General features: G+C 33.8%; 1 protein-coding gene across 1 annotated transcript; it reads right to left on the bottom strand.

The window, feature by feature from the left end:
• Positions 1 to 9,804: 9,804 nt before the first annotated feature.
• LOC126845992 (uncharacterized) lies at positions 9,805 to 23,574 on the bottom strand (the record flags this gene model as incomplete). Its single annotated transcript, XM_050585079.1, has 3 exons — positions 22,530 to 23,574; positions 22,055 to 22,195; positions 9,805 to 10,086 (listed from the first exon to the last, which is right to left on the bottom strand). Coding segments are annotated over exons 1-3 (1,468 nt in total), but the record flags the coding sequence as incomplete, so codon positions are not given.
• Between the last annotated feature and the right edge of the window lie 2,293 nt (positions 23,575 to 25,867).

Raw genomic sequence — 25,867 nt, 5'->3', positions numbered from 1 at the left:
ATGTGTTTTTTTATCATATATCATAGATCTTGGACTACTCTAGTATAAACGTTCTGTCACGTTCATTAATCATGTTTATCAAAATTGAAAATAATCTTAACCTTATAAAGTTTTATTAAATTAAAATTTTGGCTAAAAACACGACAGTTTTCTTTACAAGTGTACTAAAAAAGAAATCTGTAACTTGCTAAACACTATTCAAATTTTATTTAAAAATAATTAATTCAATAATTAGTCGTTGTACACCGAAAGAGAAAACTGTGTTCAAAAACGTGTTCCAAGTTTGAGAGAAACCTAAAAATTGTTTTCAACTTTGCTATTGTTAAGGGTTGAAGTTAACCGTACGTTTAACCTTTATTACAAACTAGGACTTGAATTTTAAAGAAATTGTCGTTTAACGACTACAGTTGATGATGTGATGAAAATCAAAATGATACAAGTTCTTGATCATAAAATATTTATCATAAAGATATTTTAATGTCACCGCCACGTTAAATATTTGTATTATTGAGTGGACTAAACCATTGTGCGTTGTACAATCATTGTGGGGATCTTTTCTGTTATTGACAATATACTTGGAGAATGAAGCCAGTAATTCTGAATGGCCTATTATTAATTCATTTATTAAAGTGTCTATTTTTGACATGATATTATTAAAATATAATAAAAAAACTATTGCAAGTTATTTTTTGACTTGATGGCATTGTGACACAAATGCAATAGCAGTCTTCCTTGGGGGAGGTATGCTGAACCTTCACGTGGTCTCCCCTGCGAGTAGTCCTGTCTTAATTCTTAATCAAAGTTATTATACTGCGATTGAATTCTGAGAGCACGAAACGAATCAGCGTTGACCTGACGGCCAAACGTCCTAGGACCCACAGCTATGTCGGCAAAAACAGCCCTTTTAAGGGCTACCCTTTTTATTCTACGTCTATATCTAGGCACAACCCGGTTGAGCATTTGTAATTTGCATTGTACAGTATGGGTTTTTCGCTTAGTGATTATCCGTTTACTAGTGAAAATTTCCAGCAGGTAAAGGTTTCAACATGGCCATATTCTACGTCTAATGAATAATTTAAACAAAGCAAAAAAATGATGTCCTTATAAAAAAAAAGGGCTTTAAATGTTGGAATCAATTGGAAATCTGTTAACACATTTAAACTTGATAATATGAAACATAATGTTAAGTATTAAATACGCGACAGTATAATCACTTTATAAAATATGTTGTAGTTATTCTGTTGTTAATTGCCTACTTTACATTTTTAGATATGTCCGATAACTGCTGAAGTATATAATTTAAGCTAAACGAAGGAAATGTGTCACGAACATATTAAAGAAAAAATATCTAATACAAAATTGTATTAGTTTTATAAAGAAAACAAAGATGATATTAGACGAAGTCATGTACAGATTTTGTTGGTGGTAGTTTTTAAATAATTTTAAGTAAGTCAGTTTTCACGTAGAGCCGCAACGGGTTTAAAATTAATTTAAGAACATTACACCGAACTACGTATCAAAATTAAAAACTCAGATTTAGCGTCAGAAAGTCTGTATAATTTCAGAACGATGTTACATCGTGGAGTTTATAGTAAAGTATTACTTAGTACTTGTTTCTAAAGAAGTGTTTGAGTTCAGTAGAATATTATAATATGTTTTCTAAAGAGTGGAAGAGAATTATTGAACCAACGTCCACTCCTTGAATGTCTTTCATTGCTAGAATATAAACACTTTATCCATGTCAAATCATATTTCCAGTCTATAATAACATAAATAAAAAAATCGTCTTATAAAAACTAGTTTTCACTGTGTAAATTATAGACTATATAACGAAAACTCATGAATACAAGAAAACTTTGTTATTTTAATGTAATTGGCTGAAACTATATGGTGGCGCATACATAAATTGCCTTAATGCAATCTAGCAATGCAAGAAATTCGAGCAGTGGGCATTGGTTCAATAATATTTATTTGCTCTTTTTAAACTATATCATAATATTCTATTGAATTTAAACAATCCTTAAAAAACAAGTATTAAGTAATATTTTACTATAAACTCAACGATGTTTCATCGTTCTGAAATCCTACAGACTTTCCAACGGTAAATCTGAGTTTTTAAATTTGATGCGCTATGTTCTGAGTAATACTATTTGATTAATTTTAAAACCGTTGCGACTCTTATGTGAAAACTGACTTACTTATAATTATTTAACTACCACCAACAAAATCTGTAAATGACTTCGTCTGATATCATCTTTGTTGTCTTCATATAACTAACACAATTTTGTATTTTATATATTTTCTTTAATATATTCGTAACACATGTCTTCGTTTAGCTCAAATCATATATTTCAGCAGTTCTCGGAAGTTTCTGAAAATTTTAAGTACGCAGTTAACGACAAATAACTACACAGCATATTTTATTAAGTGTTTATACTATCGCGTATTTAATAATTAAACACTATTTTTCATATTTTCGAGTTTAAATGTGTAAACATATTTTGCAATTGATTTTAACATTTTAAAACCCATTTCTTTTACAAGGACATCAATTTTTTTAGTTGATTAAATAAACCGTAGAACATAGATTATGGCTGTGTAAAAATCATTGTCTACCGACATTTTTCGAAAGGAAACCGATGTTTACCTATCAAAAAAAAAAACCTGCTGTATAGTAAAATTGACAAATTCTCAATCGGGATGTGTCTAGAACTAGACGTAGAGTATCCCTCAAACTTGCATATAAATATATTTATTTCTTCCTTAAACGTGGGAAAGAGTGGCTACACTCCAATATCAAGACCCAGTGAGTATCTCAATAATAAGACACTGGGCGAACTTACGCAACGGCTATTTGATAAACCTTAAACAAAGAAAAATTGTACGATTTAGTGTCACTATCGTAAGTTGATAGAAATATACGAATTGAGAGTTGGAATCTCGTTGGTTTCGATGAATTATGACTTGACAGTATCGTGGTGTTTATAAATTTAGGTATAACCAAATATTGAAATCTTTTCATAGTAGTGCATATTTCTAAGTTACTGATAACTAAGTATTTCTAAAATAATTGATGAGTACAAATTGTGAGATATATCTTGCAGAATAATCAGTATAATTTAGGCATGTGAATCACCCCGTTTCTGAAACTGTCAATTATCCATGAACTCTGGCCACTTGGGATTACACGTATGGATGAATCGGTAAATTGGTAAATTCTTACCTACTTTCGAAAGTATTACAAATATAAGTATAAGTTTTCCTATGCTGGCGAGAACATCCAAATTCCAAGTGAATATATTATTCAATGAAAATGTGTTTTTTTATCATATATCATAGATCTTGGACTACTCTAGTATAAACGTTCTGTCACGTTCATTAATCATGTTTATCAAAATTGAAAATAATCTTAACCTTATAAAGTTTTATTAAATTAAAATTTTGGCTAAAAACACGACAGTTTTCTTTACAAGTGTACTAAAAAAGAAATCTGTAACTTGCTAAACACTATTCAAATTTTATTTAAAAATAATTAATTCAATAATTAGTCGTTGTACACCGAAAGAGAAAACTGTGTTCAAAAACGTGTTCCAAGTTTGAGAGAAACCTAAAAATTGTTTTCAACTTTGCTATTGTTAAGGGTTGAAGTTAACCGTACGTTTAACCTTTATTACAAACTAGGACTTGAATTTTAAAGAAATTGTCGTTTAACGACTACAGTTGATGATGTGATGAAAATCAAAATGATACAAGTTCTTGATCATAAAATATTTATCATAAAGATATTTTAATGTCACCGCCACGTTAAATATTTGTATTATTGAGTGGACTAAACCATTGTGCGTTGTACAATCATTGTGGGGATCTTTTCTGTTATTGACAATATACTTGGAGAATGAAGCCAGTAATTCTGAATGGCCTATTATTAATTCATTTATTAAAGTGTCTATTTTTGACATGATATTATTAAAATATAATAAAAAAACTATTGCAAGTTATTTTTTGACTTGATGGCATTGTGACACAAATGCAATAGCAGTCTTCCTTGGGGGAGGTATGCTGAACCTTCACGTGGTCTCCCCTGCGAGTAGTCCTGTCTTAATTCTTAATCAAAGTTATTATACTGCGATTGAATTCTGAGAGCACGAAACGAATCAGCGTTGACCTGACGGCCAAACGTCCTAGGACCCACAGCTATGTCGGCAAAAACAGCCCTTTTAAGGGCTACCCTTTTTATTCTACGTCTATATCTAGGCACAACCCGGTTGAGCATTTGTAATTTGCATTGTACAGTATGGGTTTTTCGCTTAGTGATTATCCGTTTACTAGTGAAAATTTCCAGCAGGTAAAGGTTTCAACATGGCCATATTCTACGTCTAATGAATAATTTAAACAAAGCAAAAAAAATGATGTCCTTATAAAAAAAAAGGGCTTTAAAATGTTGGAATCAATTGGAAATCTGTTAACACATTTAAACTTGATAATATGAAACATAATGTTAAGTATTAAATACGCGACAGTATAATCACTTTATAAAATATGTTGTAGTTATTCTGTTGTTAATTGCCTACTTTACATTTTTAGATATGTCCGATAACTGCTGAAGTATATAATTTAAGCTAAACGAAGGAAATGTGTCACGAACATATTAAAGAAAAAATATCTAATACAAAATTGTATTAGTTTTATAAAGAAAACAAAGATGATATTAGACGAAGTCATGTACAGATTTTGTTGGTGGTAGTTTTTAAATAATTTTAAGTAAGTCAGTTTTCACGTAGAGCCGCAACGGGTTTAAAATTAATTTAAGAACATTACACCGAACTACGTATCAAAATTAAAAACTCAGATTTAGCGTCAGAAAGTCTGTATAATTTCAGAACGATGTTACATCGTGGAGTTTATAGTAAAGTATTACTTAGTACTTGTTTCTAAAGAAGTGTTTGAGTTCAGTAGAATATTATAATATGTTTTCTAAAGAGTGGAAGAGAATTATTGAACCAACGTCCACTCCTTGAATGTCTTTCATTGCTAGAATATAAACACTTTATCCATGTCAAATCATATTTCCAGTCTATAATAACATAAATAAAAAAATCGTCTTATAAAAACTAGTTTTCACTGTGTAAATTATAGACTATATAACGAAAACTCATGAATACAAGAAAACTTTGTTATTTTAATGTAATTGGCTGAAACTATATGGTGGCGCATACATAAATTGCCTTAATGCAATCTAGCAATGCAAGAAATTCGAGCAGTGGGCATTGGTTCAATAATATTTATTTGCTCTTTTTAAACTATATCATAATATTCTATTGAATTTAAACAATCCTTAAAAAACAAGTATTAAGTAATATTTTACTATAAACTCAACGATGTTTCATCGTTCTGAAATCCTACAGACTTTCCAACGGTAAATCTGAGTTTTTAAATTTGATGCGCTATGTTCTGAGTAATACTATTTGATTAATTTTAAAACCGTTGCGACTCTTATGTGAAAACTGACTTACTTATAATTATTTAACTACCACCAACAAAATCTGTAAATGACTTCGTCTGATATCATCTTTGTTGTCTTCATATAACTAACACAATTTTGTATTTTATATATTTTCTTTAATATATTCGTAACACATGTCTTCGTTTAGCTCAAATCATATATTTCAGCAGTTCTCGGAAGTTTCTGAAAATTTTAAGTACGCAGTTAACGACAAATAACTACACAGCATATTTTATTAAGTGTTTATACTATCGCGTATTTAATAATTAAACACTATTTTTCATATTTTCGAGTTTAAATGTGTAAACATATTTTGCAATTGATTTTAACATTTTAAAACCCATTTCTTTTACAAGGACATCAATTTTTTTAGTTGATTAAATAAACCGTAGAACATAGATTATGGCTGTGTAAAAATCATTGTCTACCGACATTTTTCGAAAGGAAACCGATGTTTACCTATCAAAAAAAAAAACCTGCTGTATAGTAAAATTGACAAATTCTCAATCGGGATGTGTCTAGAACTAGACGTAGAGTATCCCTCAAACTTGCATATAAATATATTTATTTCTTCCTTAAACGTGGGAAAGAGTGGCTACACTCCAATATCAAGACCCAGTGAGTATCTCAATAATAAGACACTGGGCGAACTTACGCAACGGCTATTTGATAAACCTTAAACAAAGAAAAATTGTACGATTTAGTGTCACTATCGTAAGTTGATAGAAATATACGAATTGAGAGTTGGAATCTCGTTGGTTTCGATGAATTATGACTTGACAGTATCGTGGTGTTTATAAATTTAGGTATAACCAAATATTGAAATCTTTTCATAGTAGTGCATATTTCTAAGTTACTGATAACTAAGTATTTCTAAAATAATTGATGAGTACAAATTGTGAGATATATCTTGCAGAATAATCAGTATAATTTAGGCATGTGAATCACCCCGTTTCTGAAACTGTCAATTATCCATGAACTCTGGCCACTTGGGATTACACGTATGGATGAATCGGTAAATTGGTAAATTCTTACCTACTTTCGAAAGTATTACAAATATAAGTATAAGTTTTCCTATGCTGGCGAGAACATCCAAATTCCAAGTGAATATATTATTCAATGAAATTGGATCTCTCGAGATGCATACGCTTCTCAAGAGAATTGAGACCAGGCCAGTCTCTCGGACTATGTTAAGATAGTTTAATTATAAAAAAAATGTATGAATTGTTGAATAAAATAATAAAACAACACAATGTTTGTTTATGCATAAGACTTTGAACACACGCTGAGTCAGACCATAAACAATATTATTTATTTAAGGTAAAAAAAAAAAAATAGTATCAGAGGAAAATGGGTATAAGTCGGCACTATTCTAAAATCGATTGATTTACCTGTGTATGTTGTAACAAGGGTACACCCTATGTTTAATATATTTTTCTAATTTATTCGTTGTGTTGATATATTTTTCTTTGTTGTTATTGTTACATTTAAATTTATATGTATTTTTTATCTTTTTTTTGATTTTGTATAAAAATTTAAGGATTCTTATTCTATAAATTCATATAGTAAGTTATATGATTTCAAATATTTAGCTTAGATATGATACAATAATACTTCATAAAATAATAATAATAAATATACATATGCATGCATATACGACTGCATACAAGTGACATTTTCATTCGATTGCAAACATTCTCCAGAGTTTTACCTGTTTAAAAAATAATTAATTTGATATTATAATATAATATATTATATTTATTTTGATGTTTAGATACTAACCAAAAACGGCATTGTTCATAAGCTTAAAGAAATCCTTTTGAAAATCATTGATAGCTTTTTTCCTCATTTCTGTGTTAAGCGAGATATAACTCCCCAACCACGGACTTTGGTCAAAGCTTAGAATTCTGTGGACTTTTTTAAGAAAAAGCTCAGCCTCTAATGCCTGTTTCAAGATTGAATGGTGTACAATATACCGCTGTTTATTCTGTTTGGTGGCGACTAATTTTTTTATGCGAGAACCAGCTGGTGCTAACCTCTCGCACATAAAAAGTAAATCTGAATGCTTGTCGTGAAGGGACCTAGGGTACTCTATATCAACTTCCAATATCAACCCACTTTTCGACTTCTTATCACATTTTTTAATAGATTTTTTACTCTATGATCCGAATGTACCTTCAAACCATTTAAAATTCCCCAAAGGTAAAGCCTGAGACATTGCCCATCCGTATCTAAAGTAATTATAATATGTAAATTAAACAAATATACTGTTTTATTACTATATATATAGTATAAGTAGTTACAAGTTCGTGGCATCCAGATAAATAATCCAACTATTTGGCTCTGCAGGATTGTAGTACGGTGTTTTAGGGTGGTTGGCTTTGGAGTATCTTTTCGATGCTTGTGTCAGTCCTCCTCTTATGCCTAATCGATATATTTATATATTAATTAAGTTATTATTATTCTGTAAATTTATATATTTTTACAATTCTCAAACATTAAAAGCATATCGTAGTCAGACAAAAATTCTAGTTCAACTTTAGTATGTTTCAAACAAACATCAAAAGAATATCCGGGTAATGTGTAGTAAAAACAGGGATCTAGAGAATATGTATTTATACAAAGTTCCCTAAACGATTCAAAGACATCGCATAAAATGTGTACATCCAACTCATTATACCTAAAAATAATTATTTATCAATAAAATAAATAAATATATTTATATATTACTTACCATAAGCTATATTCCCCTAAAGTTTTAAATTTGAAGTGGTTTAAAAACCTTCAACGCGTGGTCGTAGTCATTTTGAGAAATATTACTTTCCGTTAGTGAACTATAAAAAATGATTTATTATTAGTTTATGTATAGTAGTTATTATATTTTACCTATAGAACTGCTCTATCGGGGGTAGACACAGTTCTTCAAGCTTCTCCTATGAGTCTGTATACTCATAACAGTAAACACCTTTACGAGTCACCAAATCTATATCGTCCGCCCCATATGCACTCAACACAGAACGGAACTTAGACTTGTCAGATCGGGCAAGGTTATTTGTTAATTTGTCAAGACTACTGGCCATAAAGCGTTAACTATCCAAAAATCGGACTGAAAATTTATTCGATATAAATTTAGAAAACGAAATGAATTTTTCCTCGCTATTAGGAATGACATTAATTGTGTGGATCATGGCCTAGTTCAGTAACGATTATATGACTATCATAAGACGATAAATTGTGGAAAATACAACTTACGAAATTGGACTTTTTCATTTTTTAATTGCACCTATTATAGACAGTTTGTCTGTATCTACCGCCTAAATGGTGGTGATCGCGTACCGGATGATTTAATATTGAAAATTTGCAATTACAGAGAGGGCATTGACCGCCGTTCACGACAGCCTTATGGTTGCTATCGTCCTGTGTCGACATACGTATAGGGGTATTAACGTTTAAAAGCTGCTCGATATTCCGTGCTATATCGGTAATACTTTGAATAAAATGTTTTGGTACATCATTTAATTGGCTGTTTTAATAAAAACCGCTGTAATAACCGCTGTAAATAACTGGAGTTTGAGGTATAATAAATCGATCTAACAACTCTTTTGGAACATCCTCGCTAGGCTTGACTAAGTACACATAATTCATGGGCACGTGGTCTTTGGGTAACAGTAGTTTTCCCAAAATGACTATCTGCAGCTGGTTTCTTCAACAAACACTCAAAATCCGCATAAGTCACTAAATCGTGTTTTTGAGTATTACCATAATTTTCAAATTTCATATAAGTTTTTGGTGGGGGTAGAATTGGCGTCACAGATTTATTTTTGTTGCATATTCTTCTATACTCGTCCAGTCTGGATTCCTTTGGGGTTTTTCCTGCTTCATCCACATAAGCCTGGAAACATCTTCTGCATATGACCTTTTCTTTGTGATTTTTAGACATTTGCTGACCAACCAGTCGTGTTAGGTTTCTGATATAGCAATAATGAAAGTTGCCTTTCCCATCATCGAAGTATAAACAGATCGAAATGATTCGGTTGCTCAATGGTGCATACTCGGTATGAAATAATAATGTAATCTTTTTTTCATTGTTATGGTTAGGAATGTTGTTCTTTGTCTTGTTTTTATACGTGCGATTACCTTTCTTAAAACCATAAACATTGATGGACACTTCTTTATTATTTTTCTCAAATTTCTTTACTTCAGTCAACGGCGTGGGGAAACTAATTTTTCAATGGCTTCCGGGAGTGGTACATACGATGAGCCACCGAATAGCGAATATTTAAACACATCTACTAATATACCATCAATCTTTTCCAGAGAAAACCAAGATCCTTTGCCAGCCATGTCTTCTTCTTCAACTAATAATTTGTTAAAGTCATCAGTTATTTGGTCTTCAATGATGGTCTCAGGTAGCAATGTCCTCGCAGACGTCTTGAAAGCCCGGTTTTCAAGAACCTCGGTGGATGGGATTTTGTAAGTCGACTCAAGTTTCAACGTATATTTGATAGCATTTTCAGCAACGAGTGTCTTAAGAAGTTCGATTAGTTGAGGTTTGGTATCAGCCAAGAAAGATTCATAGTCCGCTAATTGATTAAAATTTGTCTTATAATAGGCTTTACATAAACCTCTAAACCCTGTGGTGGTCAAAACGAATTCTTCTCTCGTTACTGCAGCTAAACGGTGGCTTTTCAACCGTTTATTATTTGCGTTGTTTTCTCTGTTGACCGTTATATTATCAAGAGCCTGCAAACATGCCTCATCGCCTTCGCTGTCACACAGTTCTTCGAACGTTCTTTTATCTACACTAATAATATAATAATGGCCTTACTTAATATAAACCGTGAAAATATTTACATTGTAGTGAAAATGTGTCTAAGTGTTAATAATTGAAAAAAATTGACCAGGACGTTAGGGCGAAATGTATAATATTTACGCTGTAGTGAAAATGTGTCCAAGTGTAAATAAATTCAAAAAAAATTGACCAGGACGTTAGGGCGAAATGTATAATATTTACGCTGTAGTGAAAATGTGTCCAAGTATTAATAAAGTGAAAAAAAATTGACCAGGACGTTAGGGCGAAATGTATAATATTTACTCTAAACAATATATTAAAGTCATAACTATATATATTTTTTACTAAATAATTTATATCGAATGTTTCGTATAAATAACCTAATGCGGTAACCTAACCTAACCAACGTATAAAAAAAAAATTAATGCGGTATAAATATTTTTCACTAACCAGTATCAACTCTTGAAGTGGACGCCATATTATTTTCGGCTTGGACAAATGTTTCGTCGTCTTCGCTTTCCCAAAACTGTTGTTCTGTCTGTCGACCTCCATTGGAAAAAATAATTTTTCAGTATAGATTTAATATTAAATATGGTTGAACGGTTTGAATTATTAAAAAGAAAAAATTGCTTATAACCATAAAATATATGAATAGATATATTTTTTTAAAATTAAATTTAAATATCTATTCAATGATATATTGTGAATATATTTGTTTATAAGCTAATTTTTTTTCTTTCCATAGTGTTAAAGTAAATATATTTTAATTTAATATTGGTGATGTGTTTCACGTTTCACTTATAAAAAAAATAAAATCACTATATACTTGTATAAAATAATTCATTTACTAACCTAAACCAGATGTTGAAGGCATGTGCGATGTGTGCTGTATAACCGATGCCCTCTGTTGAAGAGGATTTTCTGGACGCCCGTTTCGCCCCGCACCTGCTGAATAAATGTTATATTTTATTAAATTTAATCACATTTTTTTTTTTAGTATAAACAAAAATTGTCTAGATAGATTCCCCTGATATTTGAAGTCAAAATTACATTCTCCGCATGCAAACCTAATACCTTGGTGGACTTTTAAATGTCTATTAAAATTAGAGCTTGTAGAGAATGATTTATCACACAAACTACACTTATACATGTTTAAGAATTTAATAAGTTTACTAAAATAATAATAATATGTTAAAAATATGTAATATTATGTTTAATAGGTTGAAAAGCTTAAAAAATGTGTTAAGTGCGTTAATATGTGTTAATATGTTATTTAAGCTATCAGATTAAGTGCGTTAATATGTTATATGCGGTAATAAAATAATATTAAGATTATAATATGATAATTGTTTTAAAAAAAACACAAAATTGATGTATATAAATTTAAACAGTAAAAATTAGGCGTTTTTTTTTCTCGCCATTAGCGCTAACCAAAAAACGTAATCTTATAACGCAGGTGTCATCCGTTACGGTAAAATTATTTGCACCTGTATAATATACGCTAAGGGTTCATATGCTGTACGCTACCAAAACCCCAGATCTTAAAACGCAGTTGTCATATGTTACGGTCAAATTATTTGCACCTGTATAATACACGCTAAGGGTTCATATGGTGTATAGAGTTCTGAGAAACCCTCTTGCTTGTCGCCATCATACGGTCGGTCTATACTATATATTATCAAAGGTATTGTCAAAGATTTCTAACGACTATTTTTTTGTCCCTTTTATTATTTTTTATGATACATATTCATGTTATGTACGACAATTCTAATAACGATTTTTTCGGCGTCAGACTGATGCGGCGATTTAAAACTACATACCTAAAAATTATATTATATTCTATCTAATAGTATATATATATATATATATATATATATATATATATATAAATTTAAATATTTAATATAGTTTTTTAGACTATACTTGCAATAATCAGTTGAACCGCTTGATATTATATAGTTAACCAAAAATGAAGTTTTAAGTATATTATAATTTACGTTATATTAAATAATAAAATTAGGCATTAGTTTTTTAAACCAAAAAATAAGTTTATTTTAAGTAAAAATATTTATTTTACAATCCTAACTCTTAATTCTAATATTAGTAAAAAAAATTACAAGTTAATATATTCAATGTCTAAGTCAACATAATTTACAAACTTGTCATGCGTGAGTAAACTCCAATTTCTTGCGATTGATGTGTCGATTGTGTACCATCGGTGTAGTGGTTGTCTGCATTTTTTACAATGCATTAAGCGCATAAATGCGAAAAATGCATTGATATCTTCGATTGCGAAAGTTCTTATCCCGAACTCGGGCTGTCTCTCTACGCCTTCGAAATTGCTCCAACAAACATATGCATTGCAAACATAATCACAATTATTGAACCGTTTACATCTATATGCAACATTCCACTCATTAAAAACACTTGAATATTTTCGAACTTGATTTACCCCGTATTTTAATGGGTATTTAGACACATGAGCAAAATTGAAACGCGAACTATACATATCACTCCGTAAGCAAGTTGATGGTAATTTAGAATTTGCCATTGCGATATTTTTTTTTTGTTAATATTTTAAGAATTCTGTGGACTTTAGTAAGAATAAGCCCAGCCTCTAGCCATCTGGTGCTACTACGTATAAATGGTAGATCAGAATGTTTGTCATGAAGAGACCTGGGGTACTCAATATCAGTCTCTAACATCATACCAATTTTCGATTTCTTATTACATTTTCTTAACAGATTTTTCACCGTATAAACCAAAAGGTCACCTTCATGCCATTTGAAATTCCCCAAGTTCTGAGACATCCCCATCCGTATCTTAAGTAATCATAATAAGTAAATTAAACATATATAAAGCTTTATTAATATATTATAAATAGTTACAAATTTGTCGCATCCAGATAAATAATCCAACTATTTTGCTATGCAAGATTGTAGTATGGTGGCTTTGCGTTTGGACTGAAAATTTATTGCATATATATTTGGAAAAAGATATGATTTTTTTCTCGTTATTAGGAAGGACGTTAATTGTGTGGATCATGGCCTAGTTCAGTAACGATTATATGACTTATCATAGCTGAATAAATGATGAAATATGCAACTTTTAATTGCACCCATCTTCTTCTTATCGTGGTCATTTTTTTTTTTTTTGGCTGATAAAATCCCATTCGGAAGTGAGATGTTAGCCGCATTCGCTCCAGCGTAGAAATAGTACTCGTTTTTTTTACAACTACTTGTCCCGGAACCATAGGCACTCTCAAATCACTAGTATACATGCCAGGGCTGCTAATCTGACAACCCGGTAACTCAATCAAACAACGGCCAATCATGCTGTTCCTCACCCTATAATTCTCCACTACGTGTGATACTATATCAGCAGATACCCTATACGAGCTTATCAACCGTCCCCAAATCATCCCGCATCGGCAGGGGGAGGGTTATGGTTGTAATTACGTATTTCGCCAAGCTCCATAATAGCCCGCAGAGATATAAAAGCACAAAACCTAAACAATGCAACTTTCTCATCAGAAGTCGTAGCTCTGGTCGGAATACCTTGGCTGATCAGGAAGGATTTCAACGACGATATATATTTATATCAGAAATAGCATCGGATTCACTTAACATGCAAGCGACATCCCTCAGAAAAGTCATAGCAACTGCTATTGTCGTATTCATTTTAATGTTATTGATAACGGTGTGCAGAAATCAATAAGAGTCTTTTATAACATTTATTCGCCCGGTGGTGGTGAGATTAGTTAGCGATATATCCTAGTCTGGCTATGCGGGGGACGCCACGTGCAGGCTCTCACTATGACTCCCATTGCACCTATTACAGACGGTTTGTACCGCTTAAATGGTGGTGATTGCGTACTGGATGATTTGATAATGAAAATATTTATGGTTTATGCTATAAATATAAATATATGGTTTATAGAATATATTTTCTGAAAAAAATTGTTTTAAATATATAATATACCAACTACCATGTAATACCACTATACAACGGTATACAACGATTAAGGGACGTGTTGATGAAAACTTAAATATTTTAATGTGTATAATAATAATTGATAAATATCTTATTCAAATTAGTACTAAAAATTAAGCTTTCTTTTCCCATAAAAGAAAAAAATTGTTTTTTCAAAATGCCAAAAAAGAAAAAAAAATTGTATGCAAGCATACTACTAATAAATAAATATATATTTTTTTATTAATTTAATTTTTGTTTAACCTTTTAAATTAATTTATTTCAATATTTGTATACCTTATTTTGTATAAGTTTGTTTTAAAAGTAAAAAAAATAAATGAAAACATTTCTGTTTTTGAAATTGATTTGTTTTATTTAAACCACAAGTTTTAATAATAATATATTTTTTTGATATAATATGCACACTTAAAATTCTAATTTGCGTGGTGCCCAGGTGTGTCTCTCTGTGAGTTGAAAACTGTCATACGATGGTGATGGCGATGAAAATTTAAGACATTGCTAATCTAACTCGTTCTTGTAATCAAAACTGATAAGGCCATCATTCACATCGCAAACCTTAAAAAAAAAGTTATTTTAAATAAAAAACATTATTATGCGTTTTAAAAAAATAAAAATTTGTACAAGACCTTATGTTTTAATTCGTTTGTTTATCTCATCCACATGTCGATCAATTCTTCCACTGCAAATCGTTTAATTTCACTTATGCAGTTCATTCATTGGATCTATCGTAGACGTTATAGTGTTACATGAGACCTCCTTGATGTAGCTTGATAAATCGAATTTCGTTTTTTGTTTGTCTGGGAAGAAACGTCCATTGTAATACTTTATCATCATCTGCATTTGTTTCTTGACTTTTTCTAGGTTGATTGTTAAGTGTCTTTCCATACATTCATGTACAATGTATTCCATTTCAGCTAGTTTAACTAGATCCATACGGTTGAGTAGAATGCGACAACCGTCTTGTTTGCGATTCGATTACTAATACATGTTCTACCTTGTACATCGTTTTAGTGAATGAAAGACTGTTATCCGAGAAAAAGGTTTTTTGTGTATTTTTTTCTGAATTCTCCATAATTTAAGACAGTATATCGCCCGTTAATGAGTCTTATAGTCTTCATGTAATCGATGGTTATACTCACATATCGAGACGGTGTTATGATGTGAATCATTACACTTAGAACATTTTTAGGCTCGATTCCAATTTGGATGAATTTGCGGCCGTTGAAGTCCAATGTATAGCTGCTACACGCGATGAGGTCGTTTGGTGGAGTTGGCGAATAGTAGATATACTTTTGCTTTTTGTAGAATGCGGCGGGTCGGTCTAAACATATTGTTTATAGTTAGTGAAGTATTTTTGAAAAAAATTAAACACTTTAAAACGTACTATTGCAGAGAACTGAAGAGCCCGAATACTGAACAACGAATGTTTCAAACACTACAATGCATCCGCGGCGTAAACGGTTTATGAAAATGTATTGTGTGGTAGGTGGAACCAATAAAAATTCACCATGTCGATCCTGGGGGGAGGATATCTTTAAATAACTATACGTATCCTGTCGAGATCTGTTAAGACGGACGCACCTGCCTATATTCTGCAATGCAGTTTTTTTGCGAAATCATGCCTCATGTTGTTGTATATGGGGTACTTTGTCGACAACCGGAGGTGCGGTCTGGATTAATCACAAGTCATGTTAAGAACCACCTGCTATTTTATATGTATGGAGTTTTTTGCGAAATCGTGTCTTTTTGTCCTTTTACGTTTCATAGGTATTAATCTATTACCCTATCGTGGGTGGTCTTACTGATTAAATTTATGTACATTATTTGTGATAAAATTGGATAATTTTATGTTACTTTACCAATTGTAATATATTCTAAACTAACACTTTATTGTATGTTATTATTACATATAATATATGTTAGATAAAAATTAACCTAGCAGCTGTTAAGTGACTACTAATAAGTATCCTCTGTATATAATAACCCCAACAACCGTACCGTCCTAATCGTGGACGTTATACATTAATACTTATATATATATATATATATATATATATTTGTTAAGGTAGCATATATGTATAATGTCCACGGTTAGGACTGTATGGCAGGCATCCCCACCTTGTATTCAAGCTATAAGGGCCTTTTTCGAGTTGTCATAAGGACTAAATGTTTTTATATAAATTATATAAAAAACATGAATTTTTTTATAAATACACTACACAAATTATAAATACTAAACAAAGAAGTATTATATACATTTTTACATATGATAAGTTTAGTTATTGTTTTAATAAATGAATAATCACTTTATTTTAATTAGGTAATAATCTATCTATAATACAGGAACTATATACAAGCCCAAGACCGCCCTTGATCACAATTCAGAGCCAAATACTAAAATTCTTTGGCCACGTGATAAGAAGAGGTGGTATTGAAAAGGAGATTATCCAAGGAAAAGTCGAAGGAAAGAGGAGCAGAGGCAGGCCCTCCATCCGCTATATAGACCAAATTAAAATCCTCACACAAATGTCAATGTCACAAAGCAGCCGGAATACAGGGAATAGAGAGTTTTGGAGAAATGTATCCAATCGAAATAACATAATTGAATGAAAGTCACGACGTTCAAAATCTAACAACGATAAAAAAGAATAATTATATAAAAATCAAATTAATTAATACATTTATGAATTTATATACATAATATAATAATATTATATGCATTGATTCTACTGTTTACTATAAATGATGTAAAAGTAAATCTTATTTTTGTACGGGTTCCATTAACCCGTTCAGTCACGCATTTAACATTTTTAAACCAAAATTATGAAATTTGGCATATTTTATAGTTGGATTTTTTAAAAACCAAAATACCAATAATTAGTACTCAATTTGTATAAATTTGTACGACAATTTTAAAAAATTTGTACAACTTAAGTTTACAAGGAAAAACGAAAAAACTGTGGGGGGGCTGGAGAAACGTTTCTCCAGACCCCCCCAGTACAAATAACGAGATAATTACATTTTTTTTTATGCCAAAAATTAGTACTCAATTTGTATAAATTTGTATTACCATTTTAAACATTTGTATTTGAGGACTTGAATTCAATAACGGGCTAAGTGCCAAAAAGTTGATATTGAATTATTCACAATTTTTTTGAAACCAGAGGAAAATTGTAAAAATAAATGTCAATAAAAATGTAATACCCTTTAATAACTTATACTTAACACTACTCATGTAAAATATAAGTTTTATTTCGCCCTTTAAATAAAAAAAAAAATCTTATACTAAAAAAATGATAAAACGTGTTTTCAGTCACAGCAGTATATATCGGTAAAAAACGAGCCAAGTGCCAAAGAATTTTTTTTATTTTTTTACAAATTTAATAGATCTTAAATACAGATATTTTGGTAATATTAGACTTAAGTTTTTACAAATAATAAAAAACATAGAAAAAAAAATAGCTTCAATACTTAATTAATTTTTCGAAAAATTCTTTATTTTCTTCTTTTAGAAATGGTAGCATTTGCTGAAGATCTTTTTTTTTCGACTGATGTGGTCGAGATAGATGGGGATTGAAACGGGCCTCCCGTCTTTTTCTTCTTTCCTCGAATTTGCTGTCTAATTTATCCTTCGTTAGTAAAGTTGCGAAATCAGGCAGTACCAATATTCCATCCTTTAGCACGCCTTCTGTTGGTAGTATCTCACGAGTAGAAGCGTATATATTAGCGTCTGCACCACCTAGCAAAGTAACTCTCGCCATAGTCGCCCTCAACATCTCAAAGTTGATACCTCTCGCGCGCTTCGGATTTACAACCTTAAATCCGTTAGCGCCCATGCATAAAATCAGATCCTTCTCAGCCAAATATAAGGAAATACTAGCGTGTTTTTTAAGAACAAGGACTATGTCATCTCTCTTCTCCAAACGTTCTGTAACATTCAGGCAAACCTCTTCAATTTTGTGATCGAAAACCTTAAGAGCGCAAATATTTCGAAAAGGGATTTCCGTCTCGTCATATACGTAAAGCACCGAAAAAAAAGGTTTGTTCGCCATTGTTAGCCAAAAGATAAAAGATTCTAAAAAAGTGTTCGGACACTTTGCCTTTAAACTTCCGGCTATCGAACATCTTCGGCATAACTGTGGTGGTTACCGGTTTGTTCGGGTTGATTTTGGTATCATAATCGGATACGTCCGCCCGCTCTTCGGTAACCTGGGAGTTCATCCTTTTTAAGACCTTTCCCGTGAATCCGCCGGCCTTCCGTCCGTTTCCCTGGTTCTGGTCATTGTTCGGGCACTCCGGCCGATAATGACCCGGGGAACGGTTAGGTTTTCGGCTTCTCAGCCGGACGCTCCGAGTAGTTTTTCCAACCTCCTTTATTTTTCACGGGCTCTTTATAGCCCTTGTGATAGGTAGATTGTGATGAAAATGCCGGGCCATGCACGTCCAGTTTTGCTGCCACATCTGGGAGGTCCTCCAGAGTTAGAGGGTCGTGCAAATCGACCAGCATTCGGAGTTCCCTCCGCATCAGTCCAACGGTGTTCCTTTAAATGACCTTTAGTAAGGCCAATTTCCACTCGTCGTGACAGTTGGACTTTGCCTAAAACAAACTCCTCACTGGGCTGTGTCTTGCCCTGCTCTTCGCTGAGAAGTTCACTCCGGAGTCGTTTTAAAATTTCCTCATTGTTAAATTTCCGGAGGAAACATCGTCGGAATTCTGACCAGTTGGGATCTATGGACCGTATGGTCCCCCACCAAGTTCCGGCTTCGGCTTTGAGCTGGTGGGTCAACACTTTAACCCACCTCCGTTCCTGGATGCCGATTTCCTCGAGGATGTCCTCCGTCTCGTTTATAAATTTGAGGGGGTCCTCATACCGCTTCCCAGAGTACTCCAGCAGCGATGCCCGAGCCGCGTTCAGGTTGTCCTGAAAAATCAAGGTCGTCTTTTGGAACTGGATCCTTCTCGTCGAATTACGAAACATTTCTGGGGACTCGTTCATTTTCCTCCCATTAGGACCGAAGGAGTTCTCGTGGTACCGGGAGTTCTGCCCCAAGGACACGTCTCTCCGGCTGTTTTCATCGAAGGTTTCACCGGAGGTTTCGGTTCTCCGGTGGTTTTCACCGGAGAATTCACTTCTCCGATGGTCCCACCGAAGATTTCGGTTCTCCGGTGGTTTTCACCGGAGAGTTCGGCTGTCCGGTCGTTTTCACCGAAGGATTCGCTTGTTCGGTGGTTCTCACCGGAGAACTCGATTCTCCGGTGGTTTTCTTTCGCCGGAAGTCTCGTGCGTTCGCGATATAAAGGTTTCCCCTTCCGGAAACCGTACATTTCTTCGGCGAACGTCTCTCTCTCCGGACAATTCTCTCTGGAGGTCGGTTACGTCCCGACGAAGACCGGCAATCACCGCGTTTTGTCCGGTGATAATGACATTTTGTCCACGTAGACATTTATCCATCGTCTCCATACGCGTGAACAGCTCGTCAATCACCTCATATACACTGGTTAGCTTGTCCCCAAACGTACTCATCTCCTCCCCTCCTCGATTAACCGGTTATCGGAGTCCAACTCCAGTAGGGTTACACTGTCGACGTTTAGGGAGGGTGTATGTGTTGCCGGTTGGGGAAGGTCCGGGTTACGCTCGGCGTAGTGGAACCTCACCGTAAGGAGATTTACCCCCTCCTCCGTGCGGATGTACTCTTCCAAGCGAAGAGATAAGTCCGTCTTACTACCACCCGTCTCTACTCCTCGCTGCCCCAACTTGTATTTTAACTCCGGTATTGTCAGATCGGTTAGACCTTTACCTGACAAGTTGCTGATTATGGTCAAGCAATAACGGAGAATAATTTATTGGTTATACGAGCGGCAAGCAGCGGTCTACGGGTTTGTCTAAGCTATTTATAGCACGTGCTGTATACTCTATCCTATTGGGCTCACTTAAGTTTACGTGTAAGTACACGACTTATCCCCAGAGAATTTTGAAGAAAAAAAAACTAAGAACTTTCTCTGTAGAGTACACACTGAGTTCTATGCCCCGCTTAAAGCTAGGTTCTTTACAATTAAATTTAAGAGGTGCGCAAAAAAAAAACAAAATTTATGATATAAATCAAAAAAAAAAAATTTTAATTTTGCACTTACCTTATTGTTAATTGCCAGTCCGACTGCGCCAAATGTTGTGGTCGAGATAGATGGGGATTGAAATGGAGGGTACACTGGTGTTCAGTTTTTGGGTATACATTTGCGTTTATTTGAACAAAATAAACATATGGTTTTTTTTGTAACAAAACGTATCGTCGAAACGGTATCCACACAGGAAGTGGTGGTCAGCTGGCGGCGGCGGCGGCGACCGGTTCGCGCTGCCGACTCGCGACCTGACGGACTAAGGTAAGAGATGCGGTCGGCACCCAGCGGTGACGAATGTAGTTAGGATCCGCCACTGGCTGGGATCGCGGTGCGACCGCGTCAATATTTTATTTTCACATACCAAGGACGGTAAATCCATCTCTTTTATTTTGTTAACTTTCACACCTTTCTTGATAACTTTGCACGCGCTCCAAGCTTCAAGTTCACTGAAGGTAGTCTTTGTATGCACCACACCGGGCTTGTCTTTTGTTATTTTAAGCCAAGAACATTTTGAAACTTGAAGTTTTCCAGTATTTAAGTACATGTCTGCTGCTTTTTTGAAATCATAGAAATTATTGGGTTCTAATAAAGTGACAATAAACGGGTTATTTGGTGTGGCGTGGACAATGAGTTTTACCAAGTCCATTGGAACTTCACACTTTTCAACCCTTTTACGTTTTTCAATTTGGGCGAAATCTCTGTCACAGGATAGAAAGTAATGCCAGACACTAGGTACTTATGATTAATTTCGTCAAATTTATCTGTGAGTGTTAAATATATCCATAGAAATAATAGCATTTTGTTTTTATTTTGGCCCACACAGTTATCAGACCAAATAGTTAGTTTACGTTTCACTGTTGGATTAGAATTTAATGCTTTAAAAACACATGAAGCGATTTCATTTCCTCCGCGGCCACTCATACCTTCGTGCCATAAGAACATGTGCCCTCTGTTACTGTCACCAAAATGTGCACCTAAATTGTAACAGGATAACTGACGCAAGTAAAACATTTGATAATGCGTTAATGAAGGCAAAGATAAGACCTGTTTTAAATCCATTGAAAACATGCAAATATCACTGGTAGGGAGCTGAGACAAAGCCGTGTCTTGTTTCATTTGTTGTTCACTGCCGCAACTACTGATTTCACCATACTCGTAGTAGTCTAAAACACTAAGCCGATTATTGAATTGTCATCATCACTCATACTGTTTAAATCTATTGCCTGTTAAAAAACGAGACAATATTATTGAAAGTATACACGTTTTTAAATACAAAAGTTATGTTATTAATGTTTTACTACATTATTTTTACTTTTTAATCCTTTCTTTTTTTTTTTTGAAACATTTTTGCGTCGTTTTCCTGATTTGTTTATATATTTTCAGTTGTCAGCCCTTTGGTAAGACCTATTTGATAGTTATTAATAACAATTTTATTTAGAGTGTCGGGGTAGTAAATTTTGTTATCTAGGTTAAAGTTTTGTTTGTCATCGCAAAAAAAATATAATAGAACCGTGATTGTTATTATATAAGAAATTCTATCTGTTTTCATTTTGGGGTGCGTTCACATATTGCAGTTTCTTGATATTGATATTTGGTAGTGAATATGAATTTTCATGGTTTGCGGGTCAAAAACAGTTGTGAAATATACATGTGGCCAATTTAATGGTTTGCATTAGGCCATCTGGTGACTTCCTTCTATCCGCCTTCTGGCGCCGCAGAAACACTCGAAAATCTCTTCCGGCCGCAGAGGAATGAAGAGGAATAAATCCGATGGTCTTTTGCATTTGCACTGCAAGCAATTAAATAAAACATAAATAATTAATCAGAAAATAGTCGTGTTGTTTATGAGATTTGTTTTTTTTCCCTATATACCCAACGGTACAATATACAATGCTCTACATTGGTTAGGTTAGGTCACGTAGGAGAAAAAAGGAATGTAATAAAACTCGTATCGAAACGAAACTAATAGGATATTTTTTTAGACCTATTCATTAGGAATATCATCGAGGGGAAGATCTTGGGAGGGAGAAGGACTAGTGGATGCCCAAGAACAAGACAAGTAAAAATATACACATCAGCTGGTATTTGATATATTTCGTTGTTGTTAATGTGTCATTTCGAACAGCTATTAGTTTGTATCGGTTTGGATTTGATCAGATTGGTCGCTTGTAAATCGCCGCTAATGGCTATGTAGCAGAAGGCTCCGCCGTCGGCCGGTGCCGGCTGACCCGCCAGAAACTCGTTGACGTCGTTCTGCGTCGGGACGGTCAGCGGGAAGCTGTCTCTGAGTTTGTCCATGGCTTTGTTGAGGCTTTCCAGCGGACCGTCCGGCGGCGGATGCTCGAACGGCCCGGTCAGTCTCAGATCGTACAAGTAGCCCAGCAGCGTCATCATGTAATCGTTGCGGACGCCTTTCATTTTCAGACACGCCGTCTCGATGCGGACGCCGCACAGCTTCTGCAACCACTTGGCCACGCGGGTCTTGTCTTGCGGCGACGTGATCAACGCCGCGTACGGCCGGGCCACGTGCAGCAGATACTGGAACTCCCAGTCGAGCAGCGAGCTGAAGATTTTCTTCTTGGACTTTTCCAATTTCTTCTTGTCGTTCTCGTCGGCGATGCGCTGCTTCTCCTCATCGGCCATGTCGGCCGTGATTTCCGTCTCTTCCTCGTCCGGCTCCTCCGGCGGACACTCGGCGTGCATCGAACACTGCGCGACCGCGTGGTTGTTGTCCTCGCCCTTCAACATCTCCTCCCACATGCTGTCCATCTCCCACGTGGCCAACGGCATGACGGCGACGGCGAAACTGTCGGGGCTCTTCAGCGGGCCGTTGGGCGGCGGCGATTTGAACACGCCGTACATCTCGTCGTTGAGTATCGACAAGATCATGGTGAACAGATACCGGTTGCGCTTGGTCTTGAAGTACTCGGTCGCGTACTCGGCCGCGTACAGCTTCCGGATCCACGGTATGACTTTTTCCTTGTCTTTTTCTTTGCTCAAGTTCGGCGCGAATTTCTTCAGCATGGCCGTGTAGTACACAAGTTCAATGTTTATCGAATCGTCCTGGGCCACGCACACCACTGTGTTGTTCGGTACAATGCGCGAAGACCGCCGAGACCACCCGGTGGTCGTACTAGCCCCGTCCGTCCGGTGACTCTCTGAATCCATTTTTTATAATTTGTTAAATTCAATAAAAAATCGTTGTCCACATTCGTAAACTGTTGTTTTCGTTATCGGTTGGAAATTTGTGTGTGTAAAAAAAAATTAAAATAATAATATCTATCGGTTGTCGTGCAATTTCATAATACATTCTGGCCAACATAAACCAGAGATTATTAGTAAAACTATTAGTACGAAATATCAGCGATAAATTTGTCACAATACTATTCCTCTCGAATTTTACGCAAGAAAATGTATTTTTTTACCATACATCATAGATCTTGGACTACTCTATTATAAAAGTTGTGTCACGTTCATTAATCATGCTTATAAAAATTGAAAGTAATCCTAATCTTATAAAGCTTTATTAAATTAAAATTATGGCTAAAGAAACGACTGTTTTCTTTACATGTGTACTAAAAATGAAATATGTAACTTGCTAAACACTATTCAAATTTTATTTAAAAATAATTAATTCAATAATTAGTCATTGTACACCGAAAGAGAAAATTATGTCCAAAAACGTTCCAAGTTTGGGAGAAACCTAATAATTGTTTTCAACTTTGCTATTGTTAAAGGTTGAAGTTACCGTACGTTTAACCTTTATTATAAACTAAGATTTGAATTTTAAAACAATTTATTGTCGTTTAACGACTACAGTTGATGATGTGATAAAAATCAAAATGATACAAGTTCTTGATCATAAAATATTTATCATAAAGATATTTTAATGTCACCGCCACGTTAAATATTTGTATTATTGAGTGGACTAAACCATTGTGCGTTGTACAATCATTGTGGGGATCTTTTCTGTTATTGACAATATACTTGGAGAATGAAGCCAGTAATTCTGAATGGCCTATTATTAATTCATTTATTAAAGTGTCTATTTTTGACATGATATTATTAAAATATAATAAAAAAACTATTGCAAGTTATTTTTTGACTTGATGGCATTGTGACACAAATGCAATAGCAGTCTTCCTTGGGGGAGGTATGCTGAACCTTCACGTGGTCTCCCCTGCGAGTAGTCCTGTCTTAATTCTTAATCAAAGTTATTATACTGCGATTGAATTCTGAGAGCACGAAACGAATCAGCGTTGACCTGACAGCCAAACGTCCTAGGACCCACAGCTATGTCGGCAAAAACAGCCCTTTTAAGGGCTACCCTTTTTATTCTACGTCTATATCTAGGCACATCCCGGTTGAGCATTTGTAATTTGCATTGTACAGTATGGGTTTTTCGCTTAGTGATTATCCGTTTACTAGTGAAAATTTCCAGTAGGTAAAGGTTTCAACATGGCCATATTCTACGTCTAATGATTAATTTAAACAAAACAAAAAAAATGATGTCCTTATAAAAAAAAAGGGCTTTAAAATGTTGGAATCAATTGGAAATCTGTTAACACATTTAAACTTGATAATATGAAACATAATGTTAAGTATTAAATACGCGACAGTATAATCACTTTATAAAATATGTTGTAGTTATTCTGTTGTTAATTGCCTACTTTACATTTTTAGATATGTCCGATAACTGCTGAAATATATAATTTAAGCTAAACGAAGGAAATGTGTCACGAACATATTAAAGAAAAAATATCTAATACAAAATTGTATTAGTTTTATAAAGAAAACAAAGATGATATTAGACGAAGTCATGTACAGATTTTGTTGGTGGTAGTTTTTAAATAATTTTAAGTAAGTCAGTTTTCACGTAGAGCCGCAACGGGTTTAAAATTAATTTAAGAACATTACACCGAACTACGTATCAAAATTAAAAACTCAGATTTAGCGTCAGAAAGTCTGTATAATTTCAGAACGATGTTACATCGTGGAGTTTATAGTAAAGTATTACTTAGTACTTGTTTCTAAAGAAGTGTTTGAGTTCAGTAGAATATTATAATATGTTTTCTAAAGAGTGGAAGAGAATTATTGAACCAACGTCCACTCCTTGAATGTCTTTCATTGCTAGAATATAAACACTTTATCCATGTCAAATCATATTTCCAGTCTATAATAACATAAATAAAAAAATTGTCTTATAAAAACTAGTTTTCACTGTGTAAATTATAGACTATATAACGAAAACTCATGAATACAAGAAAACTTTGTTATTTTAATGTAATTGGCTGAAACTATATGGTGGCGCATACATAAATTGCCTTAATGCAATCTAGCAATGCAAGAAATTCGAGCAGTGGGCATTGGTTCAATAATATTTATTTGCTCTTTTTAAACTATATCATAATATTCTATTGAATTTAAACAATCCTTAAAAAACAAGTACTAAGTAATATTT

This window comes from Adelges cooleyi, unplaced genomic scaffold, assembly GCF_023614345.1.
Source record: "Adelges cooleyi isolate 19-005CV unplaced genomic scaffold, UGA_ACOO_1.1 ACOO_flye_CR_arks_rails_tigmint_CR_PRNA_805, whole genome shotgun sequence".
Classification (NCBI taxonomy): domain Eukaryota; kingdom Metazoa; phylum Arthropoda; class Insecta; order Hemiptera; family Adelgidae; genus Adelges; species Adelges cooleyi.
This window is presented reverse-complemented; position numbering and strand designations above follow the sequence as displayed.